At 41.0% G+C, this 16,980-nt stretch overlaps 1 protein-coding gene across 1 annotated transcript in view; it reads right to left on the bottom strand.

Moving 5' to 3' along the window:
* col7a1l (collagen type VII alpha 1-like) overlaps positions 1–16,980 on the bottom strand; it is a 42,151-nt gene that overhangs the window by 5,877 nt on the left and 19,294 nt on the right. Inside the window, 59 exon segments of the mRNA XM_053415472.1 lie at positions 181–237; positions 388–423; positions 1,264–1,299; positions 1,395–1,439; positions 1,685–1,744; positions 1,909–1,944; positions 2,076–2,147; positions 2,244–2,369; positions 2,740–2,799; positions 2,903–2,929; positions 3,498–3,533; positions 3,750–3,890; positions 3,981–4,361; positions 4,450–4,488; positions 4,572–4,625; positions 4,711–4,764; positions 5,887–5,937; positions 6,031–6,084; positions 6,592–6,645; positions 6,992–7,063; positions 7,300–7,344; positions 8,105–8,212; positions 8,424–8,645; positions 8,647–8,745; positions 8,911–9,045; positions 9,129–9,164; positions 9,246–9,284; positions 9,366–9,401; positions 9,491–9,508; positions 9,660–9,722; positions 9,951–10,022; positions 10,114–10,140; positions 10,224–10,259; positions 10,400–10,444; positions 10,544–10,609; positions 10,823–10,855; positions 10,959–11,012; positions 11,243–11,338; positions 11,428–11,466; positions 11,640–11,666; positions 11,926–11,961; positions 12,055–12,126; positions 12,427–12,471; positions 12,639–12,674; positions 12,945–13,025; positions 13,163–13,198; positions 13,308–13,367; positions 13,466–13,537; positions 14,490–14,522; positions 14,608–14,679; positions 15,339–15,383; positions 15,527–15,562; positions 15,746–15,790; positions 15,883–15,918; positions 16,184–16,243; positions 16,338–16,409; positions 16,552–16,605; positions 16,757–16,783; positions 16,885–16,980. Of these exon segments, the coding sequence (XP_053271447.1) occupies positions 181–237; positions 388–423; positions 1,264–1,299; positions 1,395–1,439; positions 1,685–1,744; positions 1,909–1,944; positions 2,076–2,147; positions 2,244–2,369; positions 2,740–2,799; positions 2,903–2,929; positions 3,498–3,533; positions 3,750–3,890; positions 3,981–4,361; positions 4,450–4,488; positions 4,572–4,625; positions 4,711–4,764; positions 5,887–5,937; positions 6,031–6,084; positions 6,592–6,645; positions 6,992–7,063; positions 7,300–7,344; positions 8,105–8,212; positions 8,424–8,645; positions 8,647–8,745; positions 8,911–9,045; positions 9,129–9,164; positions 9,246–9,284; positions 9,366–9,401; positions 9,491–9,508; positions 9,660–9,722; positions 9,951–10,022; positions 10,114–10,140; positions 10,224–10,259; positions 10,400–10,444; positions 10,544–10,609; positions 10,823–10,855; positions 10,959–11,012; positions 11,243–11,338; positions 11,428–11,466; positions 11,640–11,666; positions 11,926–11,961; positions 12,055–12,126; positions 12,427–12,471; positions 12,639–12,674; positions 12,945–13,025; positions 13,163–13,198; positions 13,308–13,367; positions 13,466–13,537; positions 14,490–14,522; positions 14,608–14,679; positions 15,339–15,383; positions 15,527–15,562; positions 15,746–15,790; positions 15,883–15,918; positions 16,184–16,243; positions 16,338–16,409; positions 16,552–16,605; positions 16,757–16,783; positions 16,885–16,980 (3,801 nt within the window).

Here is a 16,980-nt window from a genome sequence, read left to right as displayed (position 1 = left end):
GCAACTTGATCGAATTTAAGGCCCTGTTGGAGGTATGTGCTCAACTGAGTTATAATATTTATTTAAGCATTGGTTACTCATTCTGAATAAAGTTTTTAACCTATAGCATTTGATTGTTTTGGCTTCCCCCCCCCCCTGTATTTAAATATAAAAGTATAGTGCAGCTTCTCGTCATCTCACCGGAATTCCTTTGACTCCCTTAAATCCTCGAGGTCCTTGGATCTGAAGCACACTCCCCTGTCGGACGGAAATCAAGAGTGACTTCCTGGTGCAAACAAATGTAAACCGCAACAAATAATAAAGTAATTCATGCGGATTCACGTGGAAATATATAGATGTAGATTTACAAAGACCTAAAACTACGGAGCAACATGAAAATCATCATACCCGCTCTCCTGTGATTCCCGGTAGCCCACTATCTCCCTGAAAAGAAACAGGAACCTTCAAAAAATGACTTTCAACACAGATTAAATCATATCTTGTTTTGCCATGTTGATGCTCAAAGAAAATTGTTTTCCCCCCCTCGAGGCATTTTATTACATCCTTTCTATAACAATATAATCTAATTGAATGCGATCCGCCGTTGATAAAATGTAATGAAAGGTTGATTTGACAGGAAGGAGCGTGATAAATAAATCTCAGTCGTGACACTCGAGTCGAGAGGTAAACAAACGCACATGAAGCCGGACTGACTGACAACTGACATCACTGCTATCGTCACTGCCCCGGACCTGGCGGCACTTCAATATGAATGAGAAGCTGCTATCTCTGGGAAATGAAAGGCGTCTGCGAGAGCACCTAGACAGTCAAACGCCAGCGTTGGCCTCTCCCCCCCAACCTCAGGACGCGCTGTCGACGCAATCATAATTAATAGGGAGTGATTTGTACTTTGTTGACACGCAGGGAGATAGAGCCAGGATGTTCCAGGTTCTCGGAAATAGCAGCACTCTCATTCTACTTTGTGCACAGTGGTTTTTACAATAATTGGAGAAGAACACTCAGTATCTCTGTTGAACGTACTGGGTGATGAAAGGGGTCAGACGGGTTAAAAGTAGGAACGAGGCCATTTTCCACTGATGTGAGTCTTCCTGTCCTTCCTGCACTGCCCGGTGGTTGTAATATGTTAGGTTCCTCAGTTTAAAGGCTAAGTATCATGCGACTGAATTCTAAAATATTGACGAAACAGGACATTCACAAAAAAACACCTATGTAGCCGGTATTTCATCCATTATGTCAGTTTTAAAATGTTCAATATAACTTCACCCTTTCTCCTTTGCTGCCTCGTAATCCTTTCGAACCCTTGTCGGAGAAAAAGTTAAAGAAATTATTATTTGTTTTCAGATGTTGTGGGATTTTAAACTTATTTCGATGGGTTTGACTTCTTAGTTATTTACCATATTACCCGGAGATCCTTTAACACCCAGAGGACCCATTTCTCCCTGAAGGAAAATAAAAACATTTACGTTTTTTTACACAGTTCGCCACCATTACTGATTGTATTAAATGTATGTGACACACTTGATTATATTGTGTTAACCTGGGGACAAAAATATGACATAATCAATGATATGCATAAAACTGCCAAAGTGGATATTCCATGATCCTGAACTGAAACACCTAATTGTTTCTGCTCAATCTGAAATGAATGAGTCCTTGCTTCATTTAAAGTTATCTGACAGCTCACCCTTCTGCCTGGGAAACCGGTCAAACCCCTGGCACCCGGTTCTCCTGGACTACTGTCCCCCTGAAGAGAGACACAATCAAGAATAAATAAAGTCACGATAATCTTATTTCTCTCAGAACAGATTAAATGAAAGTAGAACACTGCTACAAACATAAAACTAAATTATTATATAGAATGCAATAAAAGGAGATGCCACTCAATTATCACACATGCAGTAATTGTACCTTTTCTCCTTTTACTCCAGATAAACCAAGCGGACCCTTCATGAGAGAAAGTGGTAGAAAAAAAACATCATTAAGTACAATTTCCAGCCGGTATTCAGAAATGAAAAATAATTCCAACATATTACAAATGGAGTAGTACACGTCTGGTACTGTTTGTTCTTTCTTACATGAGAGCCAGGTGGTCCTCGAAGTCCAGGAGCTCCAGGTGATCCGTTCTTCCCCCTTTTACCTCGCTCGCCCTGCATCAACACAAAAACAAAATGTCTTAGTCCTCTTTTACACCCAGTGACACAACGTTCTCTCATTCAAATAAAAAATTATACATGATGACGCACGTCTCTGCCCGGCTCCCCTGGATCCCCTGGCGGACCCCTGTGGCCCGGTGAGCCTTGGATGCCTGCGTTACCCAGGATTCCCTGGATGCCCTGAGCACCCGGAGGCCCAGGCTCACCTGGCTCCCCCTGAAGTCCAACGGAAAAATGGAGTGAGAGATACAAGGAGAGGGAAATAGAGACAAAACGTTTGAAAGACAAACACACAGTTAAAGGTCACTTGTTTTTGCAAGAAGAAGCAGAAGCTATTACTCTTGAATAATTGCTTAGTCTGTTTCCCTTTAACTTAGCAAACGCTCGAACAAAACTTTCAAAGAGCGACTGAGTCAGTGAGTCAATTAAGTTCAACAAATTAAAACTGGGGGGGGGGGGGGGGGACGTCAATCATACTGAATGAGACGGAAGATAGTGAACTTAATTGATTCAATGCAGACGTCATAAGCAAATCGCTGCTTGTATTTTGTCTGAATGTTTTGAAACTATAGGACGGACATGTCACCTTGTGTCCCGGAGGACCAGCCTGGCCCTCAGGTCCTCTGTGGCCGGTGCCTGGTTCTCCCTGAACAAACAAAAACAACAGCCGTCATTCAGCCGCCGCACGTGAAAACATCAGCCATCAAACATCAGCCATCAAACATTCTTCGTAGTGAGTCGACTTTCACCTTTTGTCCCAATTCACCAATTTCGCCCTGAAAAGTGAGAATAGAAATGCGTCAGAGAGCTGGAACACACCTCAACACATCTCTGCATAAACAAATAAACAGAGGAGTTTGAAATAAGGAAAAAACTAATTAAATAGGAATAAGCTGACGTGTGAGCATGTTCAACAAGGGGAATTATTAATGTCTGCTTTATTCTAAGAGCTCTGATGTCATTTACTGATGCAACGTGTGTAGGTGTGTGAGGGTGGGGGGGGGGGGGGGGTATTCTTATGGCACATTTTGCTCGGGGACTGTCAGTCCTGCTCTGCTGTACGTTGGGATGACGGTAATGATTTCCACTCAGTGGGATCAGGTCGGCAAACCCTCGCGGCGGAAGGATACGTTTCACAGGAAATTATAAAACGATTAACATGTAGACATGGTCAAAAGATAAGACCGACCTTTAACCTTTAACCTTAAACCTTAAAGCTACCGCCTGCATGAGAAAAAGCTACGCTCATCATGGTGTAATATTCAGAGTGATGGGAACAGAAACGTGGAGCATTCGACTTCACCACCTTTTCTCATGGTGAGTTTTATTTTTGTGTTCAGTCACCTTTGGTCCTGGTTTTCCGTTCTCCCCTGGTTGTCCCTACACAAGAGTCAAATTTTACTAAAATGAATTCACAAAAACAAAAATAAAGGGCTTTATTTATAAGTAAATAAAAACAGTTGGATGGTTTAAAGTCTGGGTCTTTAGTTAAATCCGAAATATGTCTTTTTATAATTAAACTGGACATTTATTCTGCTTTGATTGGATTTATTTTCATTGAATGTTAGAATCCTGAGTTGTACTTTCTGTCCTCACCTTCAGGTGGAAATACTCTGGAGGGTATGGGTAAGGCTGTCCAGTCTCATCATAACCTCCAGCTCTCCCCCTCTCCATCTCCTGCCTCCTCCTCTCCCACTCCTCCCTCTCCCTGTCCAGGTCTCTCTCCCCCTCCTCTGTCTCCGTCCCCTCCCTCTCCCTCTCGGCCTCCCTCTCTCTCTCCAGCATCTTCTCCCTCTCCACTTTCTCTTTCTCCCGCTCCATCTTAGCCTCCCTCTCTCGCTCCATTTTCTCCAGCTCGGCCTCCCTCTCCTTCTCCAGCTCCTCTCGCTCTCGCTCCATCTCCAACCGCTCCCTCTCTCTCTCCCTCTCCAGGTCCTCCTCTCTTTCCCTCTCTCGATCCACATCCTCCTCAGCATCCCAGTCGTAGTCTCCGCTCCTCTCCTCCTCCTCATAAACCGGATCAGGGAAGGTTTCGGTAAATCCATCCGGCTCCACTTCTTCCTCTTTTTCCAGCTTCCACTCTTCCCCATCTTCCTCTTTAGTCTCTTTACCTCCTCCACCTTGCATATCTGCATGAACCTCACTCCCTCTTCTCTCCTGCCTCTCCCTCCTGGTGGGTTTGTGAAGATCAGGGTTCTCCTGCTGCCTCTGAGGAACAAAAAAAAGATGGCACCATCTTAATATGGATTAACGCTCATGATCTTTATCTGGTTTGTTGATTAAAGTGCAGACCTACATTGAAGCCGCGGAAACCTGCAGCTCCAGAGGACGGATGCTGAAATTCAAAAGAAAGAGCGACCATGAAATTGGTGCAAATTGATCCACATTTAAAAGTGGGAACATGTTGGAAAACCTTACATGTTGTTCCTCCTTGAAGCGATTCCTTCCACCAGGGGCGCCTGGCATAAATGCCTGAAATATAAAAGCCATTACTCCTGCTGTCTTGTATCACTATTAGTCTGTTTTCTGCACACACACAAACAAGGCAGGTACTTACAGTGAAATCGGGCCAGGGGGCGCCTCTTCTCACCCTCAGCTGAGATTGAGGCACCTGTCGAGTTCCCCCCCAAAACGTTCACGAGATCATGTTTAGTGCAACAGTTGTGATGATTCGTGTAGTTTGATGTGTGTGACGGGAAAACAAAACGATAAGAAAGAAAAACACAGACTTGCTTAGACAGTTTGTTTAACGTGTTTTTACTGGAGGATACATGTTTATATTACAGAGAAAGATTTCACCAGTGAAAATAGTGTTTGTTCTGGCTATGAAATATAGTTCTGTTATAATATGCGTATATGAGTATTTTGTGGAAATAAAAAAATCAAGCATTTTTCTCCCATATTTCAATAAATAAAGTTTCAGCCGTGTTTTGTTACAGAGAAATGTTTGTCTTAATAAATACGGAGCTTTGAAGTCAAGGCTGAACTGGTGTTCACACTGACCAAGTGGGAGAATAACAACAATCTCAACACAGTTTCCAGATGTTTACGGTGGTGCCTGGTTTTCTAGAGCTCCTCTAGAAAAAGGCTCGGATACATAGAAGTGAGTTTGGTTTTGGCCGTGGCTTTTTGGGGGGGGCGAGTGACGTCGTCGCTGAGTGAAAACCTCGGGTCAGGTTCAGGAGCTCCCCGCCAGCGACACAGTTCAGTTTTATTCACACCCTCCATGCAGTGTGTGATCGACTATGAATGATTAACTCTCTATAGTCAGTGTATAGTCCTGTTTAAAAACAAAATGAGAGAGAAAAGTCGTTTTTAACTTTTGGTCATTCACTCATAATCTAGTTTTCAAAGCATGCTGCTCAAAAATGCTCTTTCTCATGCTTCAGATGTTTCCATGTTAAATAGAAAATCATTATAAACTGTGTTGGTTTGTGTCCATTAGCCTTATACAAACACGTGCAGCATTTGCACTGGTGAAATCCTCAGAAAAGAAGACGAGATCCTGAAATATGATGCCAAGTGCTTTTTTTCTACTTCATTTAAGCCCCCTTTTGTTTATTTATGGGATTTTCTTTATTGTGGCAGAGAGGGAATGGAGCCCATCCTTCACTTTGTTCAAGCACTTGTTCATCACCATCCAGGCCCTCTTTAATTAAGTGCAAATGAAAAGAGCATCGCATTCCCACGCATGCAAGATTCAAGGCCGTGCAAAGTTAAATCAGAACTCTACCTTGTCTGGTTCTTCTGTCGTGAAGGGAGGCGAAGGCAGAGACGCTTCATCCTGGTCATGAAAATAAAGAGCAGATAAGAATATTGAGTACTTTACAAATCTACATTTCCAATAAGCATCAATGAGGCGAGGACGATGCAGTACCTCCTCCACATCCTCCAGGGGTTGAGACGAGGGGTCTGTGGTTGTCGAGGCGGCCTTGAGGGGAAAACAATCAAAAGTGGAGGTTTGAAAATGTGCAGATCTGATTCCATCTAGTTACAGCTCTCCTTTCTTTTGCATCCCTATCCTCTCCTTTCTTCTCCTTTCCACCCGTCTCAGTCCATTCCCATTCTTTTCCTTTGTCTGACTGTATGTTGACAATTCTCACCAGTTGTATTGTGTCTTGGTGATGTTTCTACATGTGTGAGCAAATATCTGGAATTTTTTTGTGTCAGATTTCAGATTCTAGCATGTACAGCATATATATGAAAATATGTTTCATATTCATCAAGAACATTAAATCAGTGGGCAGCCGAGACGGTCTTGCAAAAGTGAATGAAACTGTTTTATTTCTCTTGGGGGTATTTATATGTTTTGACTTCAAGCTGCTTATATTAAAAAACATGGAGTGTGTGTGTGTGTGTGTGTGTGTGTTTAAATTAAATTATGAATCAGAACATTTAGACCCAGGCCGGCTGAAACAGATTTTACAGGAAATAGTACCTCTCTGTCTCGGCTCTCCTGTAGAGTGGTAGAGTCGTGTGGGGAAACTTCTTCCTGTTTCAAAAAGAAAAAAGTAAATTTCGTTACAACTTTGAAACGCTCCCAGCCCCGCGCATGGCGTGAGGGACCTCTCACGGCAAACCAATTCACTCCCAGTGATTAATTGAGGTGGTGGGCGTGTTATTAATCAACTCTCTCCTGTGTTTTTGTGTGGGCAGGGACATTTTTCAGTCCCCTGAGATGCTGTTGCTATCAAGGCTAAAAGAAAGGTGATAATGAGTTTGACAGGGCTGTTAACAGCAAGGCACCCACAACGCTCCGAATCTGTAACAAGCCCATGTCATCACACTTCTCTTAAATTTTCCCACAATGCGGGAATTAGTCATTTACAGCTGCCCACCTCATATTCATCATCGTATTCTTCAGCGTTATAAAACTCCTCGTCTTCTTCTTCAACTTGCTCGCCACTTGTCTGTGGACAAAACGGAAACAACAACAATTACACGTAGATACTAAATGGAAAACCAGCGATTATAAAGCAAATTCATTCAGGACTTTCAATATCGAGAGAATAAGACAAATGCATGCTTTTATGTATATCTGGTTAATTCCACTTGTCATGTATTAAAATGTTAATTTGTTATAATTATTTTTCGAAGTGAAAGTGAAGTCTTCCGGGGTTAGTGTGACCCCTTGAAGGACATTTACCAGGCGGTGTCTCTGCCTCTTATGTCGTCCTTTATTTCCTTTGCCCTGGTTAAGAAGTTCACAGTCAGAGAGAGAAAGTAAAAACACAAAGATCTCCCATGCGTCAGAGGTTGTTGATGATCAATATGAGTTGATACTGTGTGTTTAAGAAGATAATCAATGAGAAGGGAAGTTAATAAATGTCAAAAATTAAACCTTCAAATAAAGACGTTTAAAAATTATATTCAGGTAAAACATAAATAAAAGGTATATATGTATTTATAGGACCACACCGGCAGTTTCTAATTATTAAGCCCATTTATTAAAACTTTATATTATTTGGACAATTTGGGCAAATTTCATAGATCAGATTGTTTAAGATATAGTCTCTGGTTGCTGAATGCACAATAATATAAAGTTTAACTATGATCCTGCTAGAAAATAAAAAGTATCTATCAGTTTTTTGTGTTTTATGAAATTGGATTTTATATGTAAAAAACAACATTAGTCATAAAAGTGAGGCTAGGGACTTTTTGAAGGGGGTAATACAGAGGACAGAGGGAGTTGTCTCTGAATGATGTCAAACAAAAGTCTCTAAGTTCATTTTCATGCTGTAGTTAACAGTTGGAAGGGAGTTAGATAATACTGGTGTGGTCCTTTAATAATATACATGTAAGTTATTAAACATATCAAGAAACATAACTACACTTGTTAAAACGAGTGTTGTATGCTCTATGTTACATCTGAGATGTCTCATGCTCGTTTTGACTGGTGGGGGAGGGGGGGGGGGGCAAGTTAATGAAAAAACGAACATTACAGCTTTTACCTTCCCACGTTCCCTGTTCTTCTTCTTCTGTCCTGAACTCTTCTTCAGGGAGTCGTCCTGAGTGAGGAGAACTTTCTCCACCACAGTTTCGGGTAATCCTGAAACCGTCTGACATCCACAGATTAATAAAGTTATTTATATGTTCAGTTTAAAATATTACAGATGTTTATCCCACAAATCTCAATCTTTGTTTCCATGATAATTGAATAGTTACCTCTATTTACATGCTAGCGGTAAAGATCAAGAGAAATAATTTGAAACCATGTTTAAAAATGCTTTTTCCCTTTCAATTCATTATTATAAAACATAAAGGACCCACCTCCTGAGCCGTAGTAGAATTATAAGTAGAATTGACTTCAGTGCGATTGATTTTTAGTGAAGACACTTTGTCATTGTTTCCATCCACCGTCTTGGTCCATCTGGATCCGTTCAACTTGGTCTCAATCCTCTCCAGCTCCTGCTTTACGTTCAGGGTTCAGAGGATCAGTAACAGTGTCGATCTGAACAGTGGGAGGAAACCAGTGTGTGATGTGGTTACTCACGACTGACGTTGAATCTGGGAACCCTCCGTCCAAATCTGGGTCTTCAGTGACATCAAAGTCTGACCTCGTCTGGCCCGTGAGGTCAAAGTTCACTGGACTCTGTTGAGGCGACAGATGCACTTTTGAAATCTCAAGAGTTTACTTCTTCTTGTTTACTCTTTACTCATCTTTCAAAAGCTCATAAAAAAACTAAAGCTGCGACAGGACCTGAACTTTTCCTCTCGATATCAATGAACTGTCACACATGCACTTTTTCTTACGTACGCTGTTCTCGGTGATGACGTTGGACGTGTGAGTGTCTGTTTTTTCCTTTGTGCTCTTGACGGTGCCGAGCACATGAAGCAGCTCCTCTATTCCTTCCTGCAGCAGCCGGTCGATCAAAGCCTTCAGCAGAGGCAGCTGGGGAAAGAGAAGTTTTCATTCAGGAGGGAGAAACTCTGTCAACCTCAAAGTGTGTGTCCGGCGTCGCGCTCAGAACTCACCCGTATGCCGTAGGCTTCAAACATGATTTCAATGTCCTGCAGAAGGAGGCAAAGACTTAATAATGCAAAATAAGGAACGTGTGTCCTAGGAGATGAATCAGTAAAACCTGTATTCACCTTCATCTCTATTGATTTTCCAGGAGCTCCGGCGTCACCCTTTGAAAAAAATGAAAGCAAACTAACATCATTTACATGTCAATATATGTGTTTTTAAAGGGTTTCATGGATCAGCTCTACCTTCTCTCCGTTCAGGCCTTGTCCTCCCTGATCACCCTGGCAGAAGAAAAAAAGACAAATGAAGTAGAAGAGAAATATATCAGTTATTTTACTCTGCTTTTCTATAAACCCCATTGCCACCTTACCTTTGTTCCTGGTGAGCCCTAAACAAACAGAAGAACAGGAGTCAGACATTGGAAAGTGACATCGAGCTCATCACTGAATGATTGGAAATATGACTAATGCAAAGCAACAGGTGAAATGAGGCGAGTTCCTGATGTGTAGAATTTAACATGTTGGGTGTAATAAACTCACCGTAGGTCCTGGAGGACCCATCGGGATTGGAAAGGCTTGGCGGACGTCGTCGGTGGTGGCGCCCTGTGAATGGATCCATGTAAAAAGATCAGTTAAGTTAAACTCTCGGCTCAAGATGGACTTGTTTTCAATGGTTTTCCCGATTTGTAAAAAAAGAAAGAAAAATAAATGACTCATGGTAATAATTACCCTCCGGCATTGCTTAATATTCTGTTACTCTTACGATAGAGAAAGTAGAAACCTGCTTTCCAGTTGATTAAACAAAAAGGAAACGCTGGTGGGTATCTTTACCTCTGGAGTGACAAGCACCTGTCTACCAGGCAAACCTGGAGGTCCTGCCTCCCCCTTGCTGCCGTCTTTACCCTGTGAAAGAACAAAAACACTGAGAGGTGCAACCTCCATTTTTTCAAAGAGTTTTTTTTTTTCTTTTAATCAAAATCCGAAAACCACTTACATTTGCCCCTGTGTCTCCCTTATCGCCCTGGAATGGAGAGCAAAATTAACGTGTGCATTCGAAAAATATTTTAATGAATGTTTTAAAAAACATGTTTTGATTTTAAGGACCGTTTTGCCGTCATCTCCTTTGCTCCCTAGTTCTCCCTGTGGAAAGAAAATAGATATTCAATTTTAAACACTCGCCCTTAAAAATAGCTGAACTGTTAATGAATGTGCACATTAAGCACATTGACAGTAATCCAGCAGTTAAACAGCTCAAAGTGTCAGATGGAAATGTTGCTCACGTGGTTTCCTGGCAGGCCTCGCTTCCCATCGATGCCAGATCTCCCCTGTGGAGCAGAGGAGGTAAAAACAATCCTTTTTTTCAGATTCAAGTTGGGAAATGAATGACTCATGCTCATCAACAATGGGCTGTATTTTGTACTCACTGGAGTTCCAGGTAAACCAGGCATTCCTGCGATTCCCATTCGGCCCTGGTCTCCTTTGTCTCCTTTCTGTTTGCACACACACACACAAACACATCTGTAAAGTCTCTACTGGAATAAACAGTTTCAAGTGAAAACAAAAGAAAACAACCTAAACTGACAATATACAGCATCGAGATAAAACTTTTATCATTCAAGGAGAATTGTCATATTTTAAACAGATTCCCTTTATGAGTTGTTAACTAAGCAAAAGCAGTATAATTGAAACACTGGCTCTCTCACCGGACTCAGCTCGCCCTTCAGTCCCTGGTCCCCCTGCAGTTATAATGAAACAGCTTGTGAATACGATCATATATTCAAACACAGAGTCATTCACAAGAGATGATTTTAATGTGGCACGTAAATAGTTTGTTATAACCTTCGCTCCTGGTTTCCCTGGTAAACCATCAAGTCCAACTCTCCCAGAGCCACCCTGCAAAGAACAACAGTTTCAACAAAACCTTGAATTTACAAATGAATAAATGGAATTCACAAGTCAAATATGAATGTTCAACAATTGTAAGCCGCGCTGATACAAATTTAATTGGTTAGTCTGTGAATTTACATATTTCATCTGACCAATAGTTCAATATTTTACTTAAAAAGTACTTTTTAAGGATTTGACTATTACTGATGGTAGTCTTGGTTAGTGTACTTCTGAACTCGCTGTATATTCAGTAGGTTTCTGACACTCACCTGTGATCCAGGTAGACCTGCTTCTCCTCTCAGGCCAGACGGACCCGGCTCTCCTGGTTCACCCTGCAGGAGGAGAGGAGAAGATTTTTTTAATTCTATATTTAAGAATTTGAATCAAATGAATTCACATTATTTGTAAATTGTCAACACACCTTAATCACTCTTGTCAATATATTGTTGTCTGCAACAAGCTGCGGGGATAAAATACAAAAAAAATCAAACTTGCTAATTGACAGACAAATTAATCTGATTGAGAACAGACACTAATTATTAAATGTCTCATAGGAGGCCTCTGTGTGTTTCTCTTTCAAACATGGCTGAACTGGTGAGAAGCTGTCAGAAAGGATAATAAAGATTTGTTTACTTGTGCTCCCGGAGGTCCAGGTTTCCCCTTTGAGACGCCAAAGAAAGAAGAGCACAGAAATGAAGTTAAAGACGTCACACTGCTAAACACAATGCACATTCACAACACAAAAGAAAATGAGCTCGTGCACTGAGGGGATGACACGTGGTTTGTTTAAGTCACGGGAGGATAACAGGTCGTGACGCTGTGACACGGTGAGCAGCAGAGAAGAATGATCAGAAGCCGATCAACCATTACAAACAATGAACAAACTCATCAACGTGAGATACGGTGAATACAAACACACCTGCTCGCCTTTGTCGCCTCTCTTTCCATCTGTACCCTTCAGAGAAATAAAGAATCAAATATTCAACATATTATTCAAATCTATTTCAGGGTGGAGAACTATTCAAATGAGCAAATTCAATGAACTTACTGGCAGCCCATCTTTCCCACTATCTCCTTTATGTCCTGGGTCCCCTGGTCGTCCTGGTAGCCCCAGTGGACCCTGATCAACCACGAGAGGACAAATCTTTGCTTTAGTGAGCAAATGTGTGTGTAACTGCACCATGATTGTCCAGATTGTCTTTCCATTTTGTTTCTATATAATATTTTATCATCAATAAATCAATAAATTAAATAGAGTTTGAATCATTAAATCAAATTAAATGTAAAATTGTCAGGGTATTTTATAAAATACCTTGATCAGGCTTATATGATTGGTATCAAATGGAAAGTGACTATAAGTGGTAAATAAGTTTTTTATTACAGAAACATCAAAATCCCCCAAAAAACACTTCAGATATACCCTGATTCCTCTGTCACCAGGCCCTGCAGGTGGACCTAGTTCACCCTGTGAAGGACAAAATGAATGAATCATTTAAAGTAGAACTTAAAATTGGACATGGCTGCAATAATACACATAATTGTTTACGCTGCCTAATCTATAAGAAACGTGTTAAAAAAAATTCACTGATTGATAAATAAAACAAAAGCATTGAGGTAATATATTGACTGTGCCTTGATTCCTTGGTCTCCTTTGGTTCCGGGTTCGCCCTAAAGACAAAGCCGACAGTAAGAGTCATCAACATTATGTATATTTATCTATGGAAACATATACAGTACATATCTGAAACAGTGATGTTAATATTCACAGAAACTCTCATGTAAATGTATAAACCCTGTCACGTCATGCTGTAATTCATTCGTCGGCCTGTCCTCTGGTGTTGTCCATTTCAAACAAACCCTGATAAGTAAATCTGAATTATGCTGTGTCATACAAGTAATGTTTATTATTACAGTAGCAACCACTCAGGAGTTACTTACATCTTTACCTCTTAATCCTGGTTCTCCAGGATTGCCAGGGAACCCAATATTCCCTTTGTCCCCTTTAAAGCCGTCCAATCCCTGGACAAACAATTGGGGTTGTAACTTTAACAAACTCAGGAAAAGACAGCGGCTAAGTTTTATAATCTTTAACAATGACAAAACACCAATATATCCTCTATGTAATTGAAGCTTTAATTGAAGCAGATCTAACTTACCTTTGGTCCTGATCTTCCGGACAAACCAACATTTCCCTTTAAATGATAAAAACATACATATAACAGTCACAGACGGCCGTTCACTGCTTCATTATAAAAGCAACCGACATTTTCAATGAGCGATTTGACTTTGCAGGTGACTCACCCTCTCACCGTTCTCTCCCTTTGGTCCCTGCTGTCCTGGAATCCCAAAACCAGGACTCCCCTATACACATCAAAACAAACCGTAGCCATTCTGGATCTTTACGTTTCTTGTATATTTGATGGTTATTTACTGCAGTAAATGCAAGTGTCACTATTAACCTTATCTCCTTTGCCTCCTTGTTCCCCTTTGATTCCCTGGGGGCCCGTGAGGCCGACCGGGCCGATGTCTCCCTGACAGACAGAACATATTCACTCACACTCAGAGAAAAAACAATCAATGATTCTGGCCATCGGGCGAAATTAGCGCGACGGTTTCAAAACAAAACTCTCTTCACTTTAAATGGTGCCCTGTGAACTGGGATTAAAGAGGTCGCATCCGACGAAGCGCTCATTCCCACAAAGCTAATGAGAGAAAATCTTAATTGTGTTTGAAAAGCAGACCCAGAGGACCGAGTCTGAATGAGCAATAATACCCCGAACAATTAATTACCAATGTTGCCAGAGAATGAAACATCAGGAGAATCACTTCCCTCAGGTTGAGCGACTTCGTTTCACCCAGCGAAGATAAATACAGGCCCAAACAACTTGGTCAAAATTTAACAAGATGACACAGCAGCCTGGTTGTGTTCAATTAAACCTTTCTGGGAAAACCTCCAATCTGTAGTCGAGCAGCAACAGGAAGCTGCTCAACGGTTTTGCAAGTTTTAATCGTACAAATACTTAATGGAAGCACAGCATCAATTGGATACAACATTTAAAAAAAAATAGCCATAGCTGAGCGGAACATGTGTCACTATAGATACACAGAAAGATGTTTTTGACGCATTAAGGTTGAAGCAAGCCGGGATATGGAGGTTTGAAAGTCCCATATCACTGTGAACCAATTAAAGTGTGATGTGATGACAGTTGTGCGACTGTTTGCCACGTTGTCAGTCCCCCTGTCAAACTTAATAAGGACTGTGGTTTCCTCAGAATTTGAGTGTTGAAGTCCGAATGAATGATGACATTCTGTTTCAAAATATATGATCTACTATAGACATATAATTAAGATTTGAAACCAAGCTTTAAGAGAATTGGATCTTTGTGGATGTAATAAATCTTCAGAGAAATATCAACATGTGGCGAAGACTCCCACTGGTACACAAATTTAAGCTGAGAAATAAAACTACCTTGGGCTACTTACCCTGGCACCTTTCTTTCCAGTCGGCCCAAGTATCTGTTGTGATGGGGATAACAAATATTTAATTCAGAGTCTCATGCTCCTATTGACAGAGCTGAAATGGGAGAGATATTTTTCTTACCCCCTTGGCAGGGTCTCCCGGGGCTCCTCTCAGACCCTCGTCTCCTTTTAACCCCATGGGTCCAGTGAATCCCTGGAAAATATGAATAAAACAAGGTAAATGTAAAATATTACTATGATGGCGATGATCTGCTATGATTACCTCTAGAATAAACCTATAACATCACCCATCCCTCCATCAAGCTGTCTGCTATGCACCAGAACTTAATTTATTGTTATCTTCAAAGCCGAACTTAATTTTATTTTGAAATAATAAAAACTGTATAACAAAAGACAGGATTGCATTATTTTGTGATAATCTCTTCCAAGGGACCATTCTGTCTGAAATTAAAAATCAGGGGAGCGGAAGAAGATGGCCCATTTGCAAAAGACCCACTGAGGTCTGACATCTGGCTCACGGTCATATAATCTCAACCATCTCTGATAGAACCTGATCTGGAGAACTCGAATAGAATGGCTCCCTCGTTTGTTCATTTATTAATCTAACCGTCTGTTTGGAGACGTTAGGAAACAGTTATTAAATAGTGTCTCAAGATGGTCCCGGATAAATATGCCCCACCTGCGTCAGGCTCTAAGCAATCACAGGAGAAAGTGGATTTTAATATGCTCAGGGGAGTTAGTGGGAGGAATTATGATGATATTGGTTTAATAGGAGTTTCTGATGAATTCTAACAAGCTAATATGTATATAGACGCATCTATTTCCATTTTTGTAGGAAGTATTGTATCTTACTGTGGGTCCTTTTGGTCCGATTGGTCCAATCACTCCTTGATCTCCCTAGAAAGAAAATCAAACATGTGTGTGTTATTCAAATATCTATTGGACAATTCAAATAGAGTCTTTCACTGATAGTCGTATTAATTTTAATGATGTCAATATTCTCAGTCTGGAGGACGGGCGGACGTGTTGAATGAACTCACCTTGTCTCCCTGCTCCCCTTTGAATCCCTTCTTCCCCTGCAGGTACAAAATAAATCACTGGCTCTTAATCCTTTCATCACAATATTAACCCCTCAGTTAAATAGGTGCGATTTCACCTCATTAGCCGAAGCAGGAATGAATTGATATGCATTTCAGGGTGTAGCATGCGGAAACTCTGAGCTATAGCTATTGAGCTGGAGATAATGGTGAAGTGCACACCCGAGGTCCGATGATTCCCTGGATGCCCTGTTCTCCAAGGTCGCCCTAAAAAGATGAATTGCATAACATTACCATCCTGTTAAAATATATGTATATAATCCGTAGCATGAACTTTATGTTGGATACATTTGTTGCACCTTTGGGCCGACTGCTCCCGGGAAACCAATATTTCCCTGCAAAACAAAAAAAGTTCATATGCTGAAACAGAAATGGAAATTCGACATAAACATTGCAATTATTTTCCATTTTACAGATCTTTAATTTAATACAACAAGCTTTTAGTGCTGGTGAAGTTCAAGCTACAAGTATAAACAACCTTAGCCTCCCTTTGAAATTTAAACCAGCCATTTCCAAGAACTAACTCCCGTTGGCATCACAGTCTGGAGCTTTGGACTCTAGATAAAATAATAATGTAATTCTGTATTTAAGCTGCTGTACCTTCTCTCCCTGCTCTCCACGAGCACCTTGGATACCTTGTATACCAATTCCTTCGTCACCCTGCAAAAGATTATACATGTATTAGATCAGATATTCAGTCGGTTTGATGTTCTGTGTTTTATTTTCAATCTAAAAGGTCAAATGCAAAAGATACCTTCACTCCTTTCTGACCTGGTAATCCTGGAATCCCATCTAGACCGATGGGACCAGGCAAACCTGCAGCACCCTACAGTCGAGTGCATGTGTGAGTCATGATTTGTGTTAGGGAGACGAAGAAGAGAGGTATGAATGAATATTCTTTTATTTTGTTTTCATCGTTATGCTTTGTGCTTTGGCTTGAGCGACAGTTTGATCAACTCTGCACTTACATCTTTTCCTGGATCTCCTTTGTCTCCTGGCCCGCCTGGTTTCCCACGTAAAGCCTTTCAGAAATAATGAAAAGTATTATCAATGAAACAGTGGATGTTATATAATTAAACATCCGATTCTGAGGATTTTAAGAAAATAGGTCAATTTGCATGGGGGATTTATTTATTAAATTAAATTAAAGTCAGCTTAAGCCCTGATACTTACTTTTGCTCCTGGCTCTCCAGGATCTCCCTAAACAACAGAAACAGTATGAAACACATTATTGTTCTGTTCTTCTCATGCAAAGACACAAGCATTATGAAACAATACAATATGAAAAGAGTGAAAGTCACCTTGACAGAGATTCCAGGTGACCCTCTAGGTCCTGGCTGACCGGGCAGGCCTGTGGCCCCATTGACCCCTGATACACCAGGAGGCCCCTGAGGTCC

This window comes from Pleuronectes platessa, chromosome 22 (genome assembly GCF_947347685.1).
Source record: "Pleuronectes platessa chromosome 22, fPlePla1.1, whole genome shotgun sequence".
Classification (NCBI taxonomy): Eukaryota; Metazoa; Chordata; class Actinopteri; order Pleuronectiformes; family Pleuronectidae; genus Pleuronectes; species Pleuronectes platessa.
Note: the sequence above shows the minus strand (reverse complement) of the source record. Positions and strands in the feature narration are given on the sequence as shown.